Genomic DNA, 24,207 nt, shown 5'->3' on the forward strand with positions numbered 1-24,207 from the left:
GCAGGCTATGGAAGACTTCAATTGAGGTTTAGTGAAGATGTCTCAGGTATGAGATGTCTGTGAGATCATAGGACTGCTCTGTGTAAATTTAACATTATTTTTTAGGAGGGATTTTAAATATAACAATTTTCTAAAATGTTAAAAAAATAGATCTACAGTTCATGTTAGGAGTCGGACACTAGTTATATATGGTTTGAGACGGTCTGCACAATGAAAAACTATTTTGTTGATACAAATGCCCTTCAAATGTGTACATCTGCAAAAATATATTTAATGCAACCCAGTTTGGTGAGCAATTTGATTGCAAAACACATCCTGACATACGGTCATCCTGAGGTGTACCACACTGTACAAAGGCAAGCAGCAAATACTTTCAGCAACTACTCCTAAACTATATATTTTTTGTGTTTTAAAGACGAGCTGAAATGGTATTTTGTAAGTATGCATTCTCCAGCATTGTGTTGTACATCCTAGTCAAACAAGGGCTGTAGTACTCCACATGAAGCTTAATGGCAACATCCATACACGTCTTTTACCCAGCTATAAGGGTGGGCGATATGGAAAAATATAATATCACAATATATTTCATATACATGATATTATCACATTATTTTTTACATGGGGTTTTTAGGTTTATTGTTCAAGTTACTTAACAGTAGAAGGTAACAGAAACTAAAAGAAAAAGGAGTAACGGAAAACATTTAGACCAACATACTGTTTTGTAGAACTGTCGTATAAATGAAAGTATAGAACTGCAAATCAGTTCTATACTGTGCATTCACTGTATCACGATATCTCTTTAAAAGCATATCGTGATACGATATAATTATCACCATATCACCCACCCCTACTCAACTATAAGCACTTATCCTGGGCATGGCCAGCACAACCCTCCTGGATCCACAAAGTAAAAGGAATGTTAAACAAGGAAGTTAATGACGGCATTGCTTATTTCGTGCCTAAAATGTTTTCAGGAACATAATATTTTACTCTTTAGTTTAAAAAAAAATAGAGCCATTTTCTTTACATTGTTGTTACAAAGCAAACAAAAAACACAAAATATATACTGTACATATACTGTATTTGCAATGTCCCCAATATGTCTGCAGATAATGCTCTTAAAAGGGCGGAAAATATTTCAATTCAGCTCGTCTTTAAACAAGATCATAGATTTCACACCGGCAAACACCATATGGATCAAAATGCCATCACTATTTGTGGTTTTAACGTGCCAATAGAAATAAATTATAAATAATAATTTGGGGAGAATTATTCTCTGCTTTTTTTACTCCTGGACTTTTTATGCCACTTGGGGTCATGTGCAGGAGGAGAGACGCTGCTGCTAGTGTTGTCTGGGGACTCTCCCACAGTCACCGACACCACGTCCGTTGTTGTGCGTCTGCGGTGACCCAGACTCTGCTCGTGGGCTTTCAGGAAAGTCAGTAGGCGGAAGTGTTTGCCACACTCCTTGCAGCTGTACGGCATCTCTCCCGTGTGGATGGTCTTGTGTCTCATGAAGCTGGTGGACGTGTTGAAGGTCTTCTCGCAGGTGGTGCATTTGTATGGCTTCTCGCCCGTGTGGGTGTACTTGTGGTCCCTTAGGGTCTCTTTCATCCTGTAACTCTTGCCACAGATGTCACAGCTGAACGGCTTCTCTCCCGTGTGCGACCTCTTGTGATTTTTGTACTGCGAGGCAATGAGGAACTTCTTGCCGCAGGTGCTGCACGTGTACAAACTCCGTTTGGCCGGCAGCTCTTCGGGCGGGAGTTCGTGCGAGTGCTTGCTGATCATGTGGTTCTTCAGGCCGCGGTAGCTTTTGCCGCAGATGGAGCAGAGCTGCTTCTCGTCCGTGTGGATGGCGTGATGTGCCTTCAGGTTCGCCGCCTGCGTGAAGCCTTTCCCGCAGACCGTGCACTGGTACGGCTTCACCTCCTTGTGCACTTGTTTGTGTCGCGTCAGGTGGCACGCGTGGTAGAAGCTCTTGCCGCACACGTCGCACACGTAGGTCTTTTCGAAGTGGGTGAGCCTGTGCGTCTTGAGGAGGCTGACACAGGAGTAGCTCTTGCCGCAGACGTCACAGTGGCAGGGCTTCTCTCCGGTGTGCCGCGACTTGACGTGAACGTTGAGGTGAGCCCTGTGGCTGAAGCCCTTGCCGCAGTACTCGCAGTTGAACGGCAGAATGCCGTGGACTTTCAACTCGTGCTCCCGGAGGTTGGGGACGCTGGTGAAGAGCTCGCCGCAGGTTTTACACTCGGGGTGTGCCTTCTTCAAATGCTCATCGAGTCGCTCATCGCTGGGGAAGATCATGGTGCACCTCGTGCACTGATGCTGGAACTGCATTTCCTGTTTGAGGGACGCGTCCTTCCTTCTCTTGCCTCCGCCGGGCATTTTCTTGACTTTCTTCTTCTTGCGCTGTGCAGCAGCACTGCCGGTGTTCTCGTCCGAGGAGGCGGGGGACGAGGGCGGGGACGAGGGCCGGGCGTAACCGTGGTCCGTGCACTCAGGTGGTGTGGGAGGGGGCGTGGAGGCCTCATCGTTGTCGTCGTTGCTTCCCGAGGCTTCGTCTACAGAGTCGGAGGGTTTTTTCTTCCCTAGAAGGACGAGAGGAAAAGCAACAGTGACTACAACATCTACAAAAGGGTAGGAATATGCATATGTATTGTAGCTTAAGTGCGTAAGTTTTCAGTATAGACCAACACAATCTCCCAACATCAGAACAAGGTTTCAAATCTGCAACGTTTACCTTTACATAAGAGCAGATAAATAATATTTGCAGTAATGCATAGCATTAATTTGCTATGATAAAATAATACCCGAAAGTAAATGGGCTATTCTTTTCTCCTTTTTTTCGTCCTCTGGTAGGTCCCAGGCCTCACGTTGACAACCCGTGGCCTATGTCAGGATTTCTCTTACCAGTGTCCCGATTCTTGGCCGGTACCAGCGGATTCTTCTTATTAGCCACTGGATTCTACAAGACACAAACGGGGAAAACAAACGTAAACTTTTGGACGCAAATTTGCATCAAATTGTTTAAGGGGTTAATGCTGCTGAGGTGGCGGATCATTTGTAAAATAAATAAATAAAAAGAATACACCCATGCAACAAACCACAAAGTCTTTGCTTCTCCACATAAATAAGATTTGACAACTTTGAGATAAGTTGTGCTAATATAAATATACATATACAGACCAGCTTATTGGTTGCAGATATATTTAAAAAGATTACATTTGAATCACAATTTAGAAGTCAATTAGTGGCTAATTAGGTATGTCGCATTTTGATGTTGCACAAAAGAATAGAGAACAGGAATTTTCATAACTTCTTTATAATGAAAAATGTAAGATTTCCGGAAAACTTGTGAAAGTTTTACTGAAAAGTTGTACTGACCCCACAAATCAAGATCAATGTCTGGGCCTCCGGTTGGTTTGCTCCACGGCTGTCCTTTCCTGAAACAAGCACGCACACACGCACGCACGCACACTCAGTCCTGTTGTCTCTGTACCATGTGTTTAAATATGTACTGTTACCAAATCCATTTGAAACACTCTAAAGTAACTGAGAGGGTAGGAAATGGAATCGTTAAAGGTAAACGTTAAGGAATCGGACCGCCAAGAGTCTGCTGCTGACGTATGTTAATTGTGATTGTAATCTGATGTGTATATATATGTTTTATCGCTTTATATGGATATGACACGGTTTCGCTAATAATCAACTTTTTGCCGGTTGCTAGGCAATGCCTTGCTCACCCCCACCCGCACGAAACATGCACACGCATCCATAAAGTACTGATTTAATGACAATCTTCTCTCAATGTTTTGTCTGAACCTACGGCACTGTCCGAGGTGTTGATGAGATATCTGAGGTTCAGGTCCCATTTTGCACAGCATCACGATTAAAATATTAACGTTTCTGGAGAGAGATAGACATTGTGTGCTAAATGAATGCCAATAAGTAATAACAATTTAGCAGACGCTCTTAATCCAGAGCGATTTACATTAGGCAAGAACAAAAAAGCATGGGAATACATCACATAATATAAAATGCATTTATCATGAAACATGCGTAAGCTAAGAACGTAATTAGAACATATCTACATAATTGAAACTATACATATTTACTATACTATGCTATACATACAGTATGTACTGTGAAGTGCGATGACTATATACAATGGAATTATTGTGCTGTCTACCTGACATGCTATAAGTCTGTTTCAAATGCTATCCAAGTCTAAAAAGTGCTATCTAAGGGGGTAGGGTAAGTGCTATGGGCCATGATGGAGTCTGAAAAGGTGGGTTTTCAGACTACGGTGGAAGATTGGGAGTGACGCTGCAGTTTTGATTGCAACGGGAAGTGCATTCCACAGTTTTGGGGACAGAAGGGAGAAGAGTTTGGGACGTGTGGAGCGTTGTCCCAGCGTTATAGTGAGGGTACTTCCAGCTTTCCTGCGTTGGCTGATCTGAGTGCGCGGGAGGGTTTGTAGGGTTCAATCATGCTTGCAAGATATTGGGGGAGCCATACCTTTGGTTGCTTTGAATGCCAGCATCAGAGTTTTGTATTTGTTCTGTAGTAATCTGCCCAAATCCAGCCGGTACAAGCTAACTACCACTAGTGGCCACACGGTTCATGAACATACAGTATATATGATTCACATAAAGCATTCAGATTCTGACCTTGTGGTGCCTGTAGTGCATTCAAGTCTTCTCCTGTCTGAGAGGACTTATTTGATTTTTTGATCGAAGATGGATCGTGTTGTAGTTTCACTGTGTTTACCAGCTCAACAATCCTCAGTATCTTGTCGATGGCCTCCACACACAACTCATCCACCAGTGCATCCAGCTCTTCCTGAAACAATAAAACAAAGTAATAAACAAACATTAAGTGAAATTCTGACACTGACGAAGGCCTGCAGGTCGAAACGCTTCTGTCTGTTCTGACTGCTGCTGCGGATCCTCTACATTATTAAATAACTCTTACTACAACTGAGAGTGCGGATTATATTCTCTTTCTACAAACATTAAGTGGCACATTATGTATAATTATAGGTTAAGTTAGCCAGCAGAAGAGTTTGGCTTAAAGTGATGAATATATTTAATGCATTACTTACTAATCATAAAAGGACAATTAATGTAGGCCCTATGGTACTTTTACATTTGGTACTGTGTGTACATTTAGATGCCAAGTCAATACAGGATCTTTAATACAATAGCTTGAGTAAAAATACACTTGTTCGAGCACTGATTTACTGGTGTAAACAGTAACTAAAAGAATACTCATGTACTGAACTGTACATTTTTACTTTACTGGACTCACGCAATATCTGGACTTTACTAGATCTGAGACAAATATTGTACTTTTACTCCACTGTAATTATATGAACACTTTAGTTACTAGTTACCAAAAAAACCACTAAACATTTCAGCCGTATATATTTCGTCCAATTGAAAATAACAGATCTGCTAGCTCGCATTGTGAGAATGTGAGCATGTAGTTTTCATTTAAATGGAACATTTAAATTAAAGTACGTTTTATGCCAATACTTTTGTAATTTTACTAAATTACATTTCAATATGGGACGTCTATCTACATTGCAGAATTGATACTTTTATAAGTAAAAACATCTGAGTACTTATTCCATCAGCACTGATCAAAACTCAGTAGCAACTTTCATCAATTAGTATAGTCATCTGACTCATCTGAATACTTTATTAATAGTTTGCTGGGGGAAAAAAGAACAGTTTGTACAGTCTGCAGTGCTAAAAGTATTAAAATCTCAAGAAACCATATTGGCTTGTTTCTATTGGGGTCCTCCATATTCAATTCAGAACTTCTAACGTTATGGACCAGAGCTACATGGCATGGCGGTTGTTATAACCATCTGTAAACAGACTGGTTTATACACTTTTTATTTAATTCAGTGGTTCTCTCAAAGTCGGGACCATGCAGTCGAGGGACCCCCGGTGTTCCAAATTGGACATAGCTGTTGCCTGTAAAACTCTGACCGCGAACCAAATGGACGAACAGAGTTATGGGTGTTCTTGAAATTAAAAAAAAGTTTATGAGAACAACTGAATTCATTCAACTTCTTCAATAAAAAAGAGAAACTTCATCTACAGCTGTTAGCCCGGGTGGGATTAGCATCATAATAATATAACCTTACCTCACTTCCTTGCGCCTGTTTGTTTAAAGTGCACTTCTCGGCCGCGGTTATGATTTCTGTCACCACCGACTTGGCCAGGTTGTTCACCACAGATGTCAGTTCATTCTTGAAAGACATAATGTCCAGCATGTTGACGGTTTTGATGAGAGATGTATACTTATATTGACAAGAAGCCCTGAGCTCGCTCGCTGTTAGCTTAGCTGCGTCATTCACATGACAACTTTACAGTTCCTTCCTTCCGCCGGAAATGAATTGATTCTGTTTCCGCTTTCAAAATAAATGTGAGATTTGACTCCTGCACTTGAGGTCAAATATTACTCAACTACAAAGTGAAATGTACTTTAGCATCTCCAACGTGTCTGTGTTTGAACAAAGACCCCCCCCCCCCACACACACACACACACACACACACACCCACACACAGTGTTATGGTGTTTTACAAGTAAATGGTCTATGATTTTATTTTGAATACAGTAGCCGGTAGTCACGCTTTTCCCTATGCTAGCCCGGCTCCGTCTTATGAGCTAATTTAGAACTTCCTGTCTGAGAGCTAGCTAATTTAAGACATCCGGTTGCCTTCAGAATAAGATAAGGTTATTTAATTCGTTAATTAAATAATTATTACATTACATTATTAGTATTATTATTACATTAAAGTTATTGTAAAGACACACATTATGTTTCTGTGTAAAAATAAGTAATTAAATAACATAAAAAAGTTATCTAAATGGATAAATGCTATTCACTGGAGTGCATGGACTTTATAAAGTGGACACTGGACAAAAGACGGCTCCGCGAGGCAACTATCTGGACACACCCACGCGTTCGGGAAGATGTCCTCTACCACCCCACAGTCTCCGCTAAGCGGGAGAGGTGTAAAATTCACAGCAGCAGAGCTTCTACTGGAGTCAATGCAAAAAAAATACCGTTTCCGGACCCAGAATGGACACTGGACAAAAGACGGCTCCGCGAGGCAACTATCTGGACATACCCATGCGTCCGGGGAGATGTCCTCTACCACCCCACAGTCTCCGCTAAGCGGGAGAGGTGTAAAATTCACAGCTGGAGCCCTTCTACTGGGGTCAATGCAAAAAAAATACCGTTTCCGGACCCAGAATGGACACTGGACAAAAGACGGCTCCGCGAGGCAACTATCTGGACATACCCACGCGTCCGGGGAGATGTCCTCTACCACCCCACAGTCTCCGCTAAGCGGGAGAGGTGTAAAATTCACAGCAGCAGAGCTTCTACTGGAGTCAATGCAAAAAAAATACAGTTTCCGGACCCAGAATGGACACTGGACAAAAGACGGCTCCGCGAGGCAACTATCTGGACATACCCACGCGTCCGGGGAGATGTCCTCTACCACCCCACAGTCTCCGCTAAGCGGGAGAGGTGTAAAATTCACAGCTGGAGCCCTTCTACTGGGGTCAATGCAAAAAAAATACCGTTTCCGGACCCAGAATGGACACTGGACAAAAGACGGCTCCGCGAGGCAACTATCTGGACATACCCACGCGTCCGGGGAGATGTCCTCTACCACCCCACAGTCTCCGCTAAGCGGGAGAGGTGTAAAATTCACAGCAGCAGAGCTTCTACTGGAGTCAATGCAAAAAAAATACCGTTTCCGGACCCAGAATGGACACTGGACAAAAGACGGCTCCGCGAGGCAACTATCTGGACATACCCACGCGTCCGGGGAGATGTCCTCTACCACCCCACAGTCTCCGCTAAGCGGGACAGGTGTAAAATTCACAGCAGCAGAGCTTCTACTGGAGTCAATGCAAAAAAAATACCGTTTCCGGACCCAGAATGGACACTGGACAAAAGACGGCTCCGCGAGGCAACTATCTGGACATACCCACGCGTCCGGGGAGATGTCCTCTACCACCCCACAGTCTCCGCTAAGCGGGAGAGGTGTAAAATTCACAGCTGGAGCCCTTCTACTGGAGTCAATGCAAAAAAAATACTGTTTCCGGACCCAGAATGGACACTGGACAAAAGACGGCTCCGCGAGGCAACTATCTGGACATACCCACGCGTCCGGGGAGATGTCCTCTACCACCCCACAGTCTCCGCTAAGCGGGAGAGGTGTAAAATTCACAGCAGCAGAGCTTCTACTGGGGTCAATGCAAAAAGAATACCGTTTCCGGACCCAGAATGGACACTGGACAAAAGACGGCTCCGCGAGGCAACTATCTGGACATACCCACGCGTCCGGGGAGATGTCCTCTACCACCCCACAGTCTCCGCTAAGCGGGAGAGGTGTAAAATTCACAGCAGCAGAGCTTCTACTGGGGTCAATGCAAAAAGAATACCGTTTCCGGACCCAGAATGGACACTGGACAAAAGACGGCTCCGCGAGGCAACTATCTGGACATACCCACGCGTCCGGGGAGATGTCCTCTACCACCCCACAGTCTCCGCTAAGCGGGAGAGGTGTAAAATTCACAGCTGGAGCCCTTCTACTGGGGTCAATGCAAAAAAAATACCGTTTCCGGACCCAGAATGGACACTGGACAAAAGACGGCTCCGCGAGGCAACTATCTGGACATACCCACGCGTTCGGGAAGATGTCCTCTACCACCCCACAGTCTCCGCTAAGCGGGAGAGGTGTAAAATTCACAGCAGCAGAGCTTCTACTGGGGTCAATGCAAAAAAAATACCGTTTCCGGACCCAGAATGGACACTGGACAAAAGACGGCTCCGCGAGGCAACTATCTGGACATACCCACGCGTCCGGGGAGATGTCCTCTACCACCCCACAGTCTCCGCTAAGCGGGAGAGGTGTAAAATTCACAGCTGGAGCCCTTCTTATATTGGTAACAGCCTACACATAGAGGATGTGGATGGAATTAGTGAATGTCCAGTTATTGGCGATGCCTTGACCACAGATACGAAACAGAGTAATGATGAAGCTGACAAGATTGCTTTAGAGATTCTACAAATTAACACATCTGCTACACCCATGAAAATGCGTGTGAACAGAAGGTGTGCCAAACATCCACTAGATGCTAATGAATGGGTCATGCCAAGTAAAAGGGCTGTCTATTGCATTTGCCAAGCGCCAAATGACCGAAATAAAGCTATGATTGCATGTGACCTCTGTGGAGCCTGGTTTCATATGGACTGTCTGGGAGTTTCACCTAGTCGAGACTTTGACAAACTCAATTATGCGTGTTTATCCACTACTACGCAATCATGAGCCATTGACACAGGGGATTTTATATACTGAAAAGAATAGCAGTGTTCATGTGCAGCCTATAAAGCCTGAAAAGAATAGCAGTGTTCATGTGCAGGAAGACAGCACTAGTGTAGATGAATCACATTTAAATCAAACCAACAGTGTTCATGTGCAGCCTATAAAGCCTGAAAAGAATAGCAGTGTTCATGTGCAGGAAGACAGCAATAGTGTAGATGAATCACATTTAAATCAAACCAACAGTGTTCATGTGCAGCCTATAAAGCCTGAAAAGAATAGCAGTGTTCATGTGCAGGAAGACAGCACTAGTGTAGATGAATCACATTTAAATCAAACCAGCAGTGTTCATGTGCCTATAAAGCCAGTTGTTGTGCACCACGCATTTCATGAGAGCACTGTACATAATCATTCTGTACAGACTCTGAGTCTAGATGCTGTAGAAATAGATCACTCGTATAGCACTGTACATCAGTCTGTACAGACTCTGAGTCTAGATGATGGTACTGTTCAGAGTGTCATGGGACTATCTAGTGCTACATTAGGACCCTTCAAACACAGTGCCATTGAACCTACTACCTTTACTTTGAAGTCTTCAGAATGGGACACTGTAAACTCCTTAAGAGTCAAAGGAAATAAATATTTTAAGAAGTATGAATGGCAAGAGCTGTTTGCCAGCAAAGTCAAGGAATCGAATCCATACTGTATAATCCGTTTTGTTAATCACTACTTTTCTACCGCTGTCGTTAGAAAATCAAGCAAGCCATGTCTGACAATCATTGGCGCCTGTCGGCATACTTCATGTGAGATGACCTTTAAAATACATCTCTATTCATTCGAAGACGGCATATTTCATATAGCTTACACTGGCAACATGCATCACACAAAGGACAAATTGAGAGGTAGATATATTAGAAGCACAGAGCGTGCAAACTTGGGTAGAAAAATGAAGAACCGATTTGCACATAATGCTTACATTGAGGCAGTGAACAATGCAGACCCAAGGTCTTTAATAGCTGGAAATCGTAGTGGAGTTGGCAAAGACACTTCTTTGTACAGGCAGGTCAAATATGAACAGCGGAAACTAGGATGGAAGGATAACAGTGAGATCAAAGCTTTGATGGACCTTAAAAAAGAATGGGAGGATAAAGACACAGACAGTGTTGTTGTAAAAGGATTCATTCAAGTTATTCCCCTTAAGGTTATATGTTTTAGTAAAGCAGGAGTGAAACTGTGGCACAATGCGACCGCACAATGTGCCGCATCATGGGATGCCACAGGGGGGATCATTAAGACTAAACTAACAGAGAAAAGGATTTTGTATTATGAAATTATAGTAAGTTCATTTAATTCATCAACTCCTGTTGCATTCATGATCTCTGAAGAACATACTCAATCGGCTATAGAGGAACTACTCACACAATTGAGATGCAAAGAGAAGGAGATATTTGGTACAAACACAACACCGATTCAGATTAATAGTGACAGGTCCATAGTGCTTTTAAAAGCCAGTATGCGTATCTTCAATCAAGATAGCATGAGTATGTACTTGTTACGCTGCTGGAGAATAGTGGTAGGAAAGGCAGATAACAAATATTTAGATTTCTGTACCATAAGGGCATGTAAAAGTCATTTGATGAAACAGGCAAGTCACATTTGCAAACAACAATACATACACAGAGATAAGAGGTATAATTTGGCTATGTACATCTTCAGCACTTTAGTTAATGCCAAAACACTACAACAAACAAGTACAATAGTACAAGCTGCTTGTATTGTACTTGGTAGTAAAAGGAACTCTAGCGTGGTGCAAGCCAGTATTGACACCATCATGTCTGAGACACAGAAACTAGCGCCACAGAAAGAAAATGTTGATACAAAGCATGATCGACAAGACAAGATAAATTGAAACCATTGACACCTACTTCGATGGTTCAGTTGTCATCTATGCCGGGGAATTTAGCAGCTCTCATTCAAGCGTTTTTTCAAAATCCAGGTCACACATTTGATTGCAAAACAATCTGTGGTGTCACTCAACAACTAGTGAATAGCATCCCAGACTTGGCCGTAGGAATGCACAATGACCCATTAGATTTTATACACAAACTAGTAGATTGGTTGAGTATGTGTGGTGTCCACACAGTTGTTCAAGCAAAACATACAGACATCTGTACATTCTGTGCCTGGACAGTTGAAAGCAATTCTTCTATTACTAATATTTTTGCATTACCGCTGCCAGGAAACGGTATTTTTTTTGCATTGACCGGAAACGGTAATTCTTTTGCATTGACCCCAGTAGAAGCTCTGCTGCTGTGAATTTTACACCTCTCCCGCTTAGCGGAGACTGGGGTGTGGTACAGGACATCTCCCTGAACACGTGGGTATGTCCAGATAGTTGCCTCGCGGAGCCGTCTTTTGTCCAGTGTCCATTCTGGGTCCGGAAACGGTACATTTTTTTGCATTGACCACAGTAGAAGCTCTGCTGCTGTGAATTTTACACCTCTCCCGCTTAGCGGAGACTGGGGTGTGGTACAGGACATCTCCCTGAACACGTGGGTATGTCCAGATAGTTGCCTCGCGGAGCCGTCTTTTGTCCAGTGTCCATTCTGGGTCCGGAAACGGTAATTTTTTTGCATTGACCCCAGTAGAAGGGCTCCAGCTGTGAATTTTACACCTCTCCCGCTTAGCGGAGACTGGGGTGTGGTACAGGACATCTCCCTGAACACGTGGGTATGTCCAGATAGTTGCCTCGCGGAGCCGTCTTTTGTCCAGTGTCCATTCTGGGTCCGGAAACGGTAATTTTTTTGCATTGACCCCAGTAGAAGGGCTCCAGCTGTGAATTTTACACCTCTCCCGCTTAGCGGAGACTGGGGTGTGGTACAGGACATCTCCCTGAACACGTCGGTATGTCCAGATAGTTGCCTCGCGGAGCCGTCTTTTGTCCAGTGTCCAGTCTGGGTCCGGAAACGGTATTTTTTTTGCATTGACCCCAGTAGAAGCTCTGCTGCTGTGAATTTTACACCTCTCCCGCTTAGCGGAGAGTGGGGTGTGGTAGAGGACATCTCCCCGGACGCGTGGGTATGTCCAGATAGTTGCCTCGCGGAGCCGTCTTTTGTCCAGTGTCCATTCTGGGTCCGGAAACGGTATTTTTTTGCATTGACTCCAGTAGAAGCTCTGCTGCTGTGAATTTTACACCTCTCCCGCTTAGCGGAGACTGTGGGGTGGTAGAGGACATCTCCCCGGACGCGTGGGTATGTCCAGATAGTTGCCTCGCGGAGCCGTCTTTTGTCCAGTGTCCATTCTGGGTCCGGAAACGGTATTTTTTTTGCATTGACCCCAGTAGAAGGGATCCAGCTGTGAATTTTACACCTCTCCCGCTTAGCGGAGACTGTGGGGTGGTAGAGGACATCTCCCCGGACGCGTGGGTATGTCCAGATAGTTGCCTCGCGGAGCCGTCTTTTGTCCAGTGTCCATTCTGGGTCCGGAAACGGTAAAAAAAATTGCATTGACCACAGTAGAAGCTCTGCTGCTGTGAATTTTACACCTCTCCCGCTTAGCGGAGAGTGGGGTGTGGTAGAGGACATCTCCCCGGACGCGTGGGTATGTCCAGATAGTTGCCTCGCGGAGCCGTCTTTTGTCCAGTGTCCACTTTATGAAGTCCATGCACTCCAGTGAATAGCATTTATCCATTTAGATAACTTTATTATTATTATTATTATTATTTAATTACTTGTTTTTACACAGAAACATAATGTGTGTCTTATAGCATCATTTAAATGCTTACTTTGTAGTTTTAATGTGTAAATTATTATTTTTTTCAATACTCTAGAGGTACTCTTATTTTGAAGAGATCGTCCACCGGAAGCCTTAAATTAGCTCACTAGATTAGCTCACTAGACAGTGCCTGCTAGCCCTATGGTGTGTGAGTTGTTGTTAGCCTAGCATAGCTACAGTGGTGGTGATCATCACCATAAATATACTTGTCAATATGCCTGACACAATCTGTTTAAAAGACGAAGATATAATTACATCCATTGTGAACAACCTGGCGAAGTCCATTGTCACAGAAATCACTGAGAAGTGCACTTTTAAACAAGGACATGAGGTAATGTTATTGTGGTCAACTTCTGCTGCATTGTGAAGTAACTTTCTTTATTATTTTACCATTCATTTAAATGGTTAAACTAAACGTACACGTAACAATCTTTTGTATACGTTGGATTTACAACTCAAAGGGGCTTCATTGCCAAAGCAAGTGTGTGACATCAAAACAAGAAACTAAAGTAAAACGTATGCTGAAGAAATGTGTAAACATACTGTAACTTTGCAGTCAGCATTGCCCTACAGCCTACAAAGCCTGCCTAAATGCTGTAGCCAGCCACGCAAAGAATCAAACTGTTAGGTCATTGTTTATTCCCAACAATCGTGATTGGCTGATTTGAAAAAAGAATTGTCTACCTAAAAATGTACTGCTCTTATATTAGCCTATGTATAACATTTTAACTACCGGTAAGTAGAAATACCTACCATGCTGCCATGCATCTATGGCAGTGGTTCTCAGCATATTAAATTTATAGTTATACTTACTTCATGGGGGTCAAGCACCCCCATGAATGTGAAAAGATTTTGCGCTAAACTAGATGCCAACTTTGTTGTGTTAGGTCAAATACCAGTGGTTCTCAAAGTGGGGTCCAGGGACCCTCATGGTTCCCTGAGTTTGATTGATTGAAGTATTTATTAACTCATTTGCAGAATTACAGTACATTTCAAGCACAACTCAATACAAAAAACTGTTAACTGTGAGTGGACGACCAATAAAGCACTATACTGTTTACAAGAGGGTCCACCTTGTTCAATTCATCATAACATTTAGAGACATACAAATATGATCTATATAGCGAAAAAACAGGAAATCATCATCATAAAGGAGGTATATACAGTGAGAGGAAAAACGGGTGGGTGGGGGATTCAGATTGTACAGGGGGGGGGGGGGGCAGTTTCGAATTGCAGCCATCGGTAGGTGCCCTTTGAGAGCGGTTTTGAAGGAGTCAAGGGATTCGCATGTCTTAATGACAGTTGGTGGGGCGTTCCACATTTTGGTGGCATAGGAGCGAAATGAATTCAGTCCCTTGTTTGTGCCAAAGAGGGTGAGGGGGTGTCAAATGGCCCCTTACTTACAGGGTTGTAAGTTATTGGGGTCCTTTTGAGAACCACTGTTGTATGTGGAGAGATAACTGGCGTAAAGAAGGAAAACTATATGCACAGCCCAGTTTCCGAATACGGTGCTGGACCCAAAAAGTGACTAAATGAAGAAAAAAGTGTAATGTCCACACACAATAATATAATAATTCTATGGCTTATGTGGTTGAAGGTTATTATAGTCATGCTTATAATATATGCTCTACATTCTGTCAATTATACCTGTAATTGTTATTCAGCTGTTCCTCATTTTGCTGGGAACGCCCTCCAGGATCCCCTGACTAACCACTGATCTACTGTAGATTCCCGTTTCTGATCCATTGCTAATTTGTAATCATGCACCTTGTGTATTGTATATTGGACTTTGTATATTTGATCTGTCTGTGCCTTCCCTTCCTGTTATCTGATTTGTTCTATGTTCCTTATTTCTCCTCTGCGACTCTGTCATCTCTTCCCTATTCTAACTGCAAAGTTAAGAGCCTTCACAAAAATATTTCAACTTTTTACCGTTTTTAAAGTTGTGATTCTGAAACATTTTGACTAATTGGTGAAAGTGGCTATAGTGATTTAGACTTCTCTACAAACAGTTTGTTCACTTTGTTTGTCTTGCGTCCTTGTACTTTTGTTTATTGTTTCAGGAAGAGCTGGACACACTGGTGGATGGTTTGTGTGTGGAGGCCATCGACAAGATACTGAGGATTGTCGAGCTGCTGACCACAACAAAACAACATGATCCACCTCCAGTCAAATTAAATAAGTCCTCTCAGACGGAAGAAGACTTGAGCGCAGGTCAGGATGAATGTTTGTTTACAGTACAGTGGCTACCTTGTTGCTGCAGGTGGAAAAACCTTGTATGTCCAAAACAGTGGAAGAAAGAAAATACCTTTGTTCCAATGGATCCAGCAGTTATGATTTAGTCAATAGCTTAGTTGTTAATGCATTTGTTAAATATTTATAAAACTCAGACACACTCAAAGGACAACTTTTTCTTCTTTTTTTGTTTTTTCCAAACAAGGATGTGTATGTATTCGGTTGTTAGATTGTAAAAGTAAAAATTTACAGCGATTTCTTTATTATTATTATAGTCCTACTGAACCCCCAGGAAATTGCATCTGGCCACAAAAGATCAGATCTATTGAATGTGAAGGGGGGGCGGATGTGACAACTGGATACTAGGGGGTTGCCAGACTGTGTCGTAGGATCAATAAGTCAGTTTGTGAAATATCTTTTACTTTTACTTTATCTATTAACAACCTAAAACATGAATCTTTGTTGAAAAAACAAAAAAACAAAGTTGTCCTTCAACCTAGCATCCCTATCTTGGGCATATCGTGTGCATATATAGTATAGGGTGCATATTCTTCCATAAATGTCAAAGGTCTCACGCTTGTCTACAATTGTTTTTACACATTTCGTGTGACACTGTCATACGACAAACTATAGATATAAGTGTTCTTAGCTGTGTCCTTGTATGTGTTTCAGGAGAAGAAACCAGTGCATCCGAGACAAGTGTTCCACACCAACCAGCGGCCAAGACTATTATCGTGATCTATAGGGTGAGTGCTGCTAATAGTCCGGCAGCCGACGTGCTTCTTTGGTTTAAAGTGGGAAATTTGGTATATAGTCTTTTTTATTGGCCTAAAATATAAATATATAATATATATATAGTATACATTCATCAATCCACTTGCTGACCGGCTGTGGGCATTGGGCAGTTTTGTCATTAATATCCTATGGCAGGCAAAATTCTCAAAAATGTCAAACTTTCCTTATGCTTTAAGTAGCATGTGACAACTAGGGGGTTTTCATGATTCTGAATCCAGTCTAAGCATTAGTTTTGCACAAAAAACACTTGAACTAAAAACAGCCATAGCCGTCATGACAAATGTGATGAGGTCAGCATATCATGAAATAACCCCATGTCTCATGCTACTTAAAGCAAAAGGAAAGTTTGACATTTTTGCCTGCCATAGATTGTTAATGGTAGGGTCACAAGAAACCCCTATAAAATACCCACAGCCGGTCAGCAAGTGGATTCATGAATATTATATAGACAATATTTTAGGCAAATAAAAAAAGACTATTATACCAAATTTCCCACCCGCATGTATAAGCATTTGAAATAAAGTTATTGCTTGCTTCACCTTGAGCAGTGCACTGCCTAATGCATCTTGTTTTTCCTGTTTCACCTTGTAGAGTGCACTGCCTAATGCCAAGAAGCCACTGGTGTCAACAGAGAACTGTGACTCTGGTAAGAAGAACTGGTCATTGGGCGCTGTCAACATTCTGAGCTTTAAAGAAGTAGTAGTTCAACCAAAGACCTATTTTCTATCAATTACAGACAAAATAGAGATGCCAGAGTTAATGTGGTTAATATACAGATTTATGTTTATTAATTATTATTATTATCATCAAACATAAATATCAACCAGTCCGAATTTCCCAAAAGGGAAAGGTCAGCCTGAATTCAATATTGGTCCAGATGATCTGAACTACTCCCAAAAGTTCAGCGATTGGTCCAGCTTTCAGCTATTGAGCTCAAATGACTCTCAGTGGATGTGTGCCAGACTAAATATTTCATAGTGAACAATTCTGTTTGTCCCTGTGAGGCTAACTGTCCATGCTCTCCTTGCAGGAATGAACGAGCCCAATGTATCTGTAGACGAGGACCCAGAAAATGGTCCTGATGATGTTTACGCCATGTCCCCTCCCACCCCGACTGACCGCCAAGACCACGAGTACGCCCAGCCCTCGTCCCCGGCATCTATGGACGAGAACACGGGCAGTGCTACACAGAACGGGAAAAGGAAAGGGAAGAAAATGCCCAGCAGACGCAGGAGGAAGAAGACCCGTAAGGCTCCAGAGCCCATGAACTATCCGTGCACACGGTGCACTGCGGTGTTCCCCAGCGGAGAGAGACTCTCCGAGCATCAGAGGAAGGCACATCGAGAGTGTAAAACCTGCGGGGAGTTTTTCCCCGGCATCATAAAGCTCCGGGACCACGAGATCAAAGCACACGGTGTTCTGCCGTACACGTGTGAATACTGCGACAGGAGCTTCACCCACAAAGGCCACTACGACGTGCACGTGAAGACGCGGCATACCGGAGAGAAGACCTGCCATTGTGACATCTGCGGCAAGGGCTACTCCTCCGTCACGTCCCTCAAAGCTCACAAGCTCACCCACTCCAACAAGACCTTCACCTGCGATGTGTGCGGCAAGAGCTTTTTCCAAGCTGGCCACCTTGTGCGACACAAGCTCGCTCACGAGGGGGTGAGGCCGTATCAGTGCCCGTACTGCGGGAGAGGCTTTACGCAGGCGGAGAACATGATGAAGCATCAAATCATCCACACAGACGAAAAGCAGCTCTGCTCCCTCTGTGGCAAAAGCTACACGACGCGAGACGGCCTTAGAAACCACATGATTGGCAAACACTCGCACGAACTTCCGCCTGAAGAGCTGCCGACCGACAAGAGTTTGATTACTTGTGAAGTCTGCGGGAAGAACTTCCTGCACCCTTCACAGTACAAGTTACACATAAAGACACACACGGGAGACAAGCCGTTTAGCTGTGATGTCTGTGGCAAGTCTTTCAGGCAGAAACAAATGCTACGAGACCACAAGAACACCCACACGGGTGAACGACCATATAAATGCACCGTCTGCGACAAGACCTTTAACATGTGCATGAGTTTCACGAGACACAAAAACACCCACGGCGGTGAGCAGCTGTACCTCTGCACTGTCTGTGGGAAGGGCTTCAACAGAATCACCAGCTTCACAAGACACAAGAGCATCCACTCTGGAGAGATGCCGTACAGCTGCAAAGAGTGTGGCAAACACTTCCGCCTACTGTCTTACCTGCAGGCCCACGAGATGACTCTGGGTCACAGGAAACGTGTGACATCAGGCGTAAAAGACGAGAATGGCGGTTCGACTCGAGAAACACACTTAGAACCGGATCCAGTGTGATGACTAATTAATTATATGAAGATGAGGTTGAAAATGGCTGATGTGCTCCTTTAAATCCTTATGCAGAGATTAAAACAATGTTGATGCTTTATTGACATAAAGTGAGGTTTTCATTGCAAAGTAACATAAGGTTATTTGTAAAAAGAAAACGATGATTACGTGATTGAATACTTTATTAGACTGCAACAGTGGGCAGTCAAGCATTTGGTCAGTAGACTGAGGTGAATGGTCATAGATGGCATTGGTAGCAGTTAAAACCTTTAAATTCCCCTGGCCTAAACCTTAAAAAAATATATATATATATATCTATTTAAAAGATATCCGATACCTGGAATAACTGGACCCGCAAACGGTGCTATGCATTAATTAAAGTTGATTTACTGGCAGAAAGTTATTTAGCATACAAGTTTACAAAAATGGTTTCAAATCTTTCTGCTACAGATTAAAATGACAGCATTATATACACAATTACACAGACTAGAAAACGTGCTTATCGGAGCACAGGTCTCCGAGACCAAGCAAGGTAGATTACTGTGGCGCTATAACAGGCCAATGTGAAAAGGGTGCCATTTCTTAAGCCATCAAAGTGACATTCAAAGTCATGATTTGAGGCATATCAAAACGTATCCATCAATTGTCATGTACTGGAATGTGACCCAATGGAAAAGCTTTATTTTATTTATTTTTATTTAATTGCTAAAGCATTTGTTTTTTGTCTTATGATTATTTGCACAAGGCTTAAATGAATCCTCTAATGAATGAATCCTCTTGTGGACAACAACGTTAAATTGTCAGTTTTTTCCTGAATGTAAATCAAATAAAAAGAATAAATGTATATTTTGGAAAATGATCTGAAAAGATTGTGTGCCAGGTGAGGTAACCCCCATACAAGATTTGGACGGTGACGTTAAAATGTTTCACATAAAAGACGAATAAAATTAAATAAAAAAGCTCCCTCATTGCAATGGGACATGCGGGCTTATAGATTGGCTATATTCAAATAGCCGATGTATAGGGTTAGAAATGGTTAACTGTAGCAATGTAGAAATACTGTTACAGGTAAAAGTCAAGAATTACCTGAGAAAGTATTGGTATAAAAATGTACTTACATGTAAGTCATTAGCACGTATGTCCCAAGTTTTCAAATGTATACAAATCTTTAGAAAATACCAGATCTACAAGCTCACAATTCGTCACATTGTGAGCCTGTGGATCGGCTGTTTTCAAATGGCTGAAATGTATATACTGTAGGGCTGAAGTGGTTTTAATGTATAGTTTGTAAAAAATAATCAAAATATACAAAGAAACTAAAGTTTTCAAATAAATAGAAAAATTGTTGCCTCTGGCTCTGAGATGTAGTGACGTCTACTCGTCTAGGTTAGATCCCGCTGCAGTGGTGTCTACTGTCTGGTGAGAACTTAACCAGGATGCCGGAATCTCTGACACAACGGGTCATGTCTGGGTTATAATGCCAGGTATCGCTGAGGATAGATAGACCATTTGCCTGAAATGAAGTCACCCAAAAACTTTTTTAAATCCTCAAATTGCCATACAGTATGGATATCCCTGGTGTCATTAAATTGACATCATAATGGCCTGGACTCCATATTCGGGCATGGCTGATGTGGAGTGAATCCTGCACAGTATTCTTGGAGTGGTATTGGACACAGTGGGTATGCTTAACTGCATGCGTTCTCGACTTGCATCGTTCCTGAATGACTAATGATGTTAGTATGTATCATGGTCCGTTTCTTGGTCAGTATGTAATAGTAACTTAACATGATACTGAATTAATGCCGACCATGATACTGAATTAATACTGACCATGATACAATCATGATTCATGAGCAGCAATGTTCACAACCATTGCTCTAAACACTGGTTCTCAATCTCAACATGGGGTCTGGGGACCTAGCTGAATGAATAGGAACCAAATGGACCCTTATGGATATCTAACTCTGAGATTACACACAAATCAAACAGGGAGGGGTCCGTGCCTTGATGGCATATGAAACTGCAAACGGTTGAGAATCACTGCTCTAAACTGACCAAATGGACACGTTCCATTTGTACACTCAGGGCCCTATCTTGCGTTTGAAAAAATAGTTCAATAGCCAATCTACATTGACACGTTGTGAGCTTGTAGATCGGCTATTCAAAAATAGTAAAAAAAAGGCAAATACGTTTAGGGATAATGGCGGGTGGCACAAGATATAGCCCTCGGGTTTAAACGAATAAGTGAACCACAGCTGCACCAACTTGGGAGAGTTTGGGAAATATAAAGACGGGTGTCAGTGCTGCACTGACACATTAATACACTTTCAGCTGTAGGGAGATGTGACATATTTACAGAATCACAGGCATGTTCAACATGAAAGTGCTTGGTGCCGGCGTCACGGCGGCCGTAACACTCCTGGGATATTACTATATGACGAAAAGAGACAGAGGGAGACGGAGACTCCGGGAGAGTGCCCTCCTGAAGGCCATGGAGGAGATGAGCCAGGCCTTCACCAAGGAGAGGAAGGCGTGGCAGGAGACCAAGGACACAGCGATGGAGAGGCTCCTCTCGCAGGAGAAGACAATCCGAGACCTGGAGGAGCAGAGGACGAGTGCCGAGACAAAGCTCCTGGAGATGGAGAGGTTGTTAGAGGAGGTGGCAGTGGAGGAGAGAAGGAGCCAGCGGGTGACCGAGGCCCTCGGGGAGGCCATGCGGGCAGAGAGGGCAGAATGGGACGAGCAGAGACTCGGGCTGATCGGGGAAAAGGAGGCTTTGTCACAGAGGTTGATGTCTGCCGAGCGGAAGAGCGAAGAACTGACCAACAGGATGAAGACGAGAGACAACAACGTCTCGAAGATGGAAAAGCAGATCAAGGAGCTGGAGGAGGAGAGGCGAGAGGAGAGCAACCAGTGGGAGGAGCGGCTGATCATCATCAGAGAGAAGAACTCCATGTCACAAACGTTCGTCTCCGCCGAGCAGAAGAGCGAAGGCACGAAGGGCGAGATACACCGAGACACCACGGAGAACAAGGTGCGCACGAGGGAGGAGAAGACGCAATATGTTCTACTGGAAAGCACGTGGACCAATCGGTTCTCTCAGTCCGACCTGCGGGAACTCACGCTGGACCCGAACACAGCGCACAGCCACTTCGTGCTGTCCGAGAACAACCAGAAGGTGACACGCGTGACAGAGGATCAGTCGTACCCTGATAACCCGGAACGATTTGACTTCTGTTCACAGGTTCTGTGTAGGGAGAATCTGACCGGAAGGTGTTACTGGGAGGTAGAGTGGCAAGGAGGGGTTTCCATAGCGGTGACATACAGAGGAATCAACAGGAGAGGATTTGGCGACGAATGTGTGTTCGGACTGAACGACCAGTCCGTGAGCCTGGCATGTTACGACGGTCCCCACGGGAACTGGTACACCGTCCTTCACAATGCCACGAAGGTTGACCTCCCCGTCCGTCCCTCCGGCTCCAACAGAGTGGGAGCGTACGTGGACTGGCCCGCCGGGACTCTGTCCTTCTACAGAGTGTCCTCTGACACAAAGAAGACTCACCTGTACACCTTCCGGTCCACATTCACTGAGCCGCTCTACCCAGGATTCTTCATAGGGGAGGGATCCTCAGCGTGGCTGCGCCAGGCAGAGGAGGTACGGTAGCATCCTGCACCATGGAGGAACTCAGAGGAGGTACGGTAGCATCCTGCACCATGGAGGAACTCAGCGCCAGGCAGAGGAGGTACGGTAGCATCCTGCACCATGGAGGAACTCAGCGCTGCTGACAATTATATACACACACACACACACACGCAAACGGTACTAACTAACCGGACTGGGCTCCATATTTGAGCATGGCCAACATGGATGTCCATATGACATAAAGGTGACACACACACGCACACACACATAGCTGTAAATGTCACAGTCGCTCTCCACCACTACATTTACTTTTGTTTGCAAATTTAGCCTTTGTGCCTTAAATAACTTTAAACTATACTTTCTTCATACTTACTAAATCATTTTAAGATTTTTAGTTCTCTTTTTTTTTTAACTTAGTTTCCGATCATATTTATTCCCTTTTAGCGTGTGCGTGCGTGCACACACACACACACACACACACACACACACAGCTGCCTATGTTATGTTTTGTTCTGTTGGTATCTATGTTGTACGTAATCAGCAATACCGGTAAACCAGTGTATACAAATGTTTTTGAAGTCTAAAATGGTGTCATATAATCAATGTTATGGCCATGAGGTGTCATGACATCATTAATTGATTCATTCATACTTTACTAGTTACTTTGTAGATTTTGATTATTATTATACAAAACATACATAACCACTTAACATACATTCATTACTTTGTAGGCAAGTTGAGCTTGTATATCTACTATTTTCAAAAGATTTCCATTCATTTTGAGATCTTGAAAATGGACATTTTGCATAATGGTATAGTACTTTAAGTATATGTTGATGCCAATAATTTTTTACTTTTATGTAAGTAAATGTTTAATTTATAACTTTTACTTGTAACAAGGTAAGGTATACTTTTGTCACAACCTCCGATGTTCTGTTGTTAAAATGCATGGCCAAGTTAGCTGCTTTGGTATAATACAATATCAAAGCAGACCTTAGTTGCAACTGGCCCAAAGGAATGTTCTGCATCAGATGGATTGTGTCAGCTGGCTCTAAGGAGGTTATTATCTTTCCATAGTGTGAAGATTACCAAATTAATGTTTGGAAATGGTGAGATCAAGAAAGTATAGTTGAGAGTATTCGATTCGACTTTATATTAGCATTCAAATAATTCAGGTCATTATGAAATTCGACAGTTGTTTCAGAAACACTGAAAACAATTAGGCCTAATAGATAGGGGACCTACTAAAATAATCATATTTGAACTGAACCCCCCACGCGACAAGCACTTGAAGCATTGCATTTAGTTGGTTCTCACCGATAAAAAATTGCAGATTGGTTCTTTTCACAATGCCTTTTCTTATATCATAATCATTTGACCAATGTTTGACCACTTTGTATATAGTTTGTTGATTACTTTTGATGCTGTAATGGTTGTTTTTCTTTTCTTTCTTTAAGGCAGTGGTTTTCAACCTTTTTCATATCAAGGCCTATTATTTATTCGGCATTTGAGCCACGGACCACCATTTGATGAGATCTAGGGCCGATTCATACTCCTATTTTACCGCTGTTTCGGCGCTGTAGTGCCGAAATGATTTCGGCTCGTCAGAAATTTTCAGTAGCACCGAAGAGACGACTTTAGGACGGTACCCGCCCCCCCCCGAACCTCAAATGACGTCAAATTGTAGGCTCTACAGCGCCGAACCGACTTTTATTCGGCTCTAAACTAGGAGTATGAATCGGCCCTTAGCCTCTCAGACCCAAAACTAAAGAATATTTTGTTGTTGTTGGGTATGATTTTGATGTGGTACCATAGTAGAGATAACAGTTTGATAAAAAATATATAAAAATCTACATTCTCTAATAGTGTAGAGATCTTGTAAAATAAGTAATGCAGATGTTTAACAATAATAGGACTCTTGAGAGCGTACAATGAAACCATTCATTGTACCCTCTTTAGCCTACAAGTTTAGCACACAGTATGCAGTTTAGCCTAGGAATAGGGTTAGGTTTTGGCACAGTTTTACTGAGGTTAAGGTTA

At 43.1% G+C, this 24,207-nt stretch overlaps 2 protein-coding genes across 2 annotated transcripts; one reads left to right on the forward strand and one right to left on the reverse strand.

Moving 5' to 3' along the window:
• Positions 1-322: 322 nt before the first annotated feature.
• Positions 323-6,367, reverse strand: LOC308328139 (uncharacterized protein). Its single transcript, XM_080781859.1, has 5 exons — positions 6,161-6,367; positions 4,674-4,845; positions 3,388-3,446; positions 2,914-2,968; positions 323-2,591 (listed from the first exon to the last, which is right to left on the reverse strand). The coding sequence occupies exons 1-5, from the start codon at positions 6,287-6,289 to the stop codon at positions 1,270-1,272; spliced, it is 1,737 nt and encodes a 578-aa protein (XP_080637985.1). The 5' UTR covers positions 6,290-6,367; the 3' UTR covers positions 323-1,269.
• Positions 6,368-13,309: 6,942 nt separating this feature from the next.
• LOC308328007 (uncharacterized protein) lies at positions 13,310-19,325 on the forward strand. The gene is made up of 5 exons (XM_080781680.1): positions 13,310-13,464; positions 15,197-15,347; positions 16,041-16,114; positions 16,755-16,809; positions 17,194-19,325. The coding sequence occupies exons 1-5, from the start codon at positions 13,348-13,350 to the stop codon at positions 18,528-18,530; spliced, it is 1,734 nt and encodes a 577-aa protein (XP_080637806.1). The 5' UTR covers positions 13,310-13,347; the 3' UTR covers positions 18,531-19,325.
• Positions 19,326-24,207: the final 4,882 nt, after the last annotated feature.

This window comes from Protomyctophum bolini (genome assembly GCF_963924005.1).
Source record: "Protomyctophum bolini genome assembly, chromosome: 14".
In the NCBI taxonomy this organism is placed as follows: Eukaryota; Metazoa; Chordata; class Actinopteri; order Myctophiformes; family Myctophidae; genus Protomyctophum; species Protomyctophum bolini.

Bases quoted from the DNA above. Each gene is read 5' to 3' on its own strand.
- LOC308328139 (XM_080781859.1), bottom strand. From the start codon at position 6,289: ATGCTGGACATTATGTCTTTCAAGAATGAACTGACATCTGTGGTGAAC. The intron at 3,447-4,673 runs GTCAGAATCTGA...TGCTTGTTTCAG, and splicing joins TGCACTACAGGCACCACAAG to GAAAGGACAGCCGTGGAGCA. The intron at 2,969-3,387 runs GTCAGTACAACT...TGTGTCTTGTAG, and splicing joins CATTGATCTTGATTTGTGGG to AATCCAGTGGCTAATAAGAA.
- LOC308328007 (XM_080781680.1), top strand. From the start codon at position 13,348: ATGCCTGACACAATCTGTTTAAAAGACGAAGATATAATTACATCCATT. The intron at 13,465-15,196 runs GTAATGTTATTG...TTATTGTTTCAG, and splicing joins CTTTTAAACAAGGACATGAG to GAAGAGCTGGACACACTGGT. The intron at 16,810-17,193 runs GTAAGAAGAACT...CTCTCCTTGCAG, and splicing joins AACAGAGAACTGTGACTCTG to GAATGAACGAGCCCAATGTA.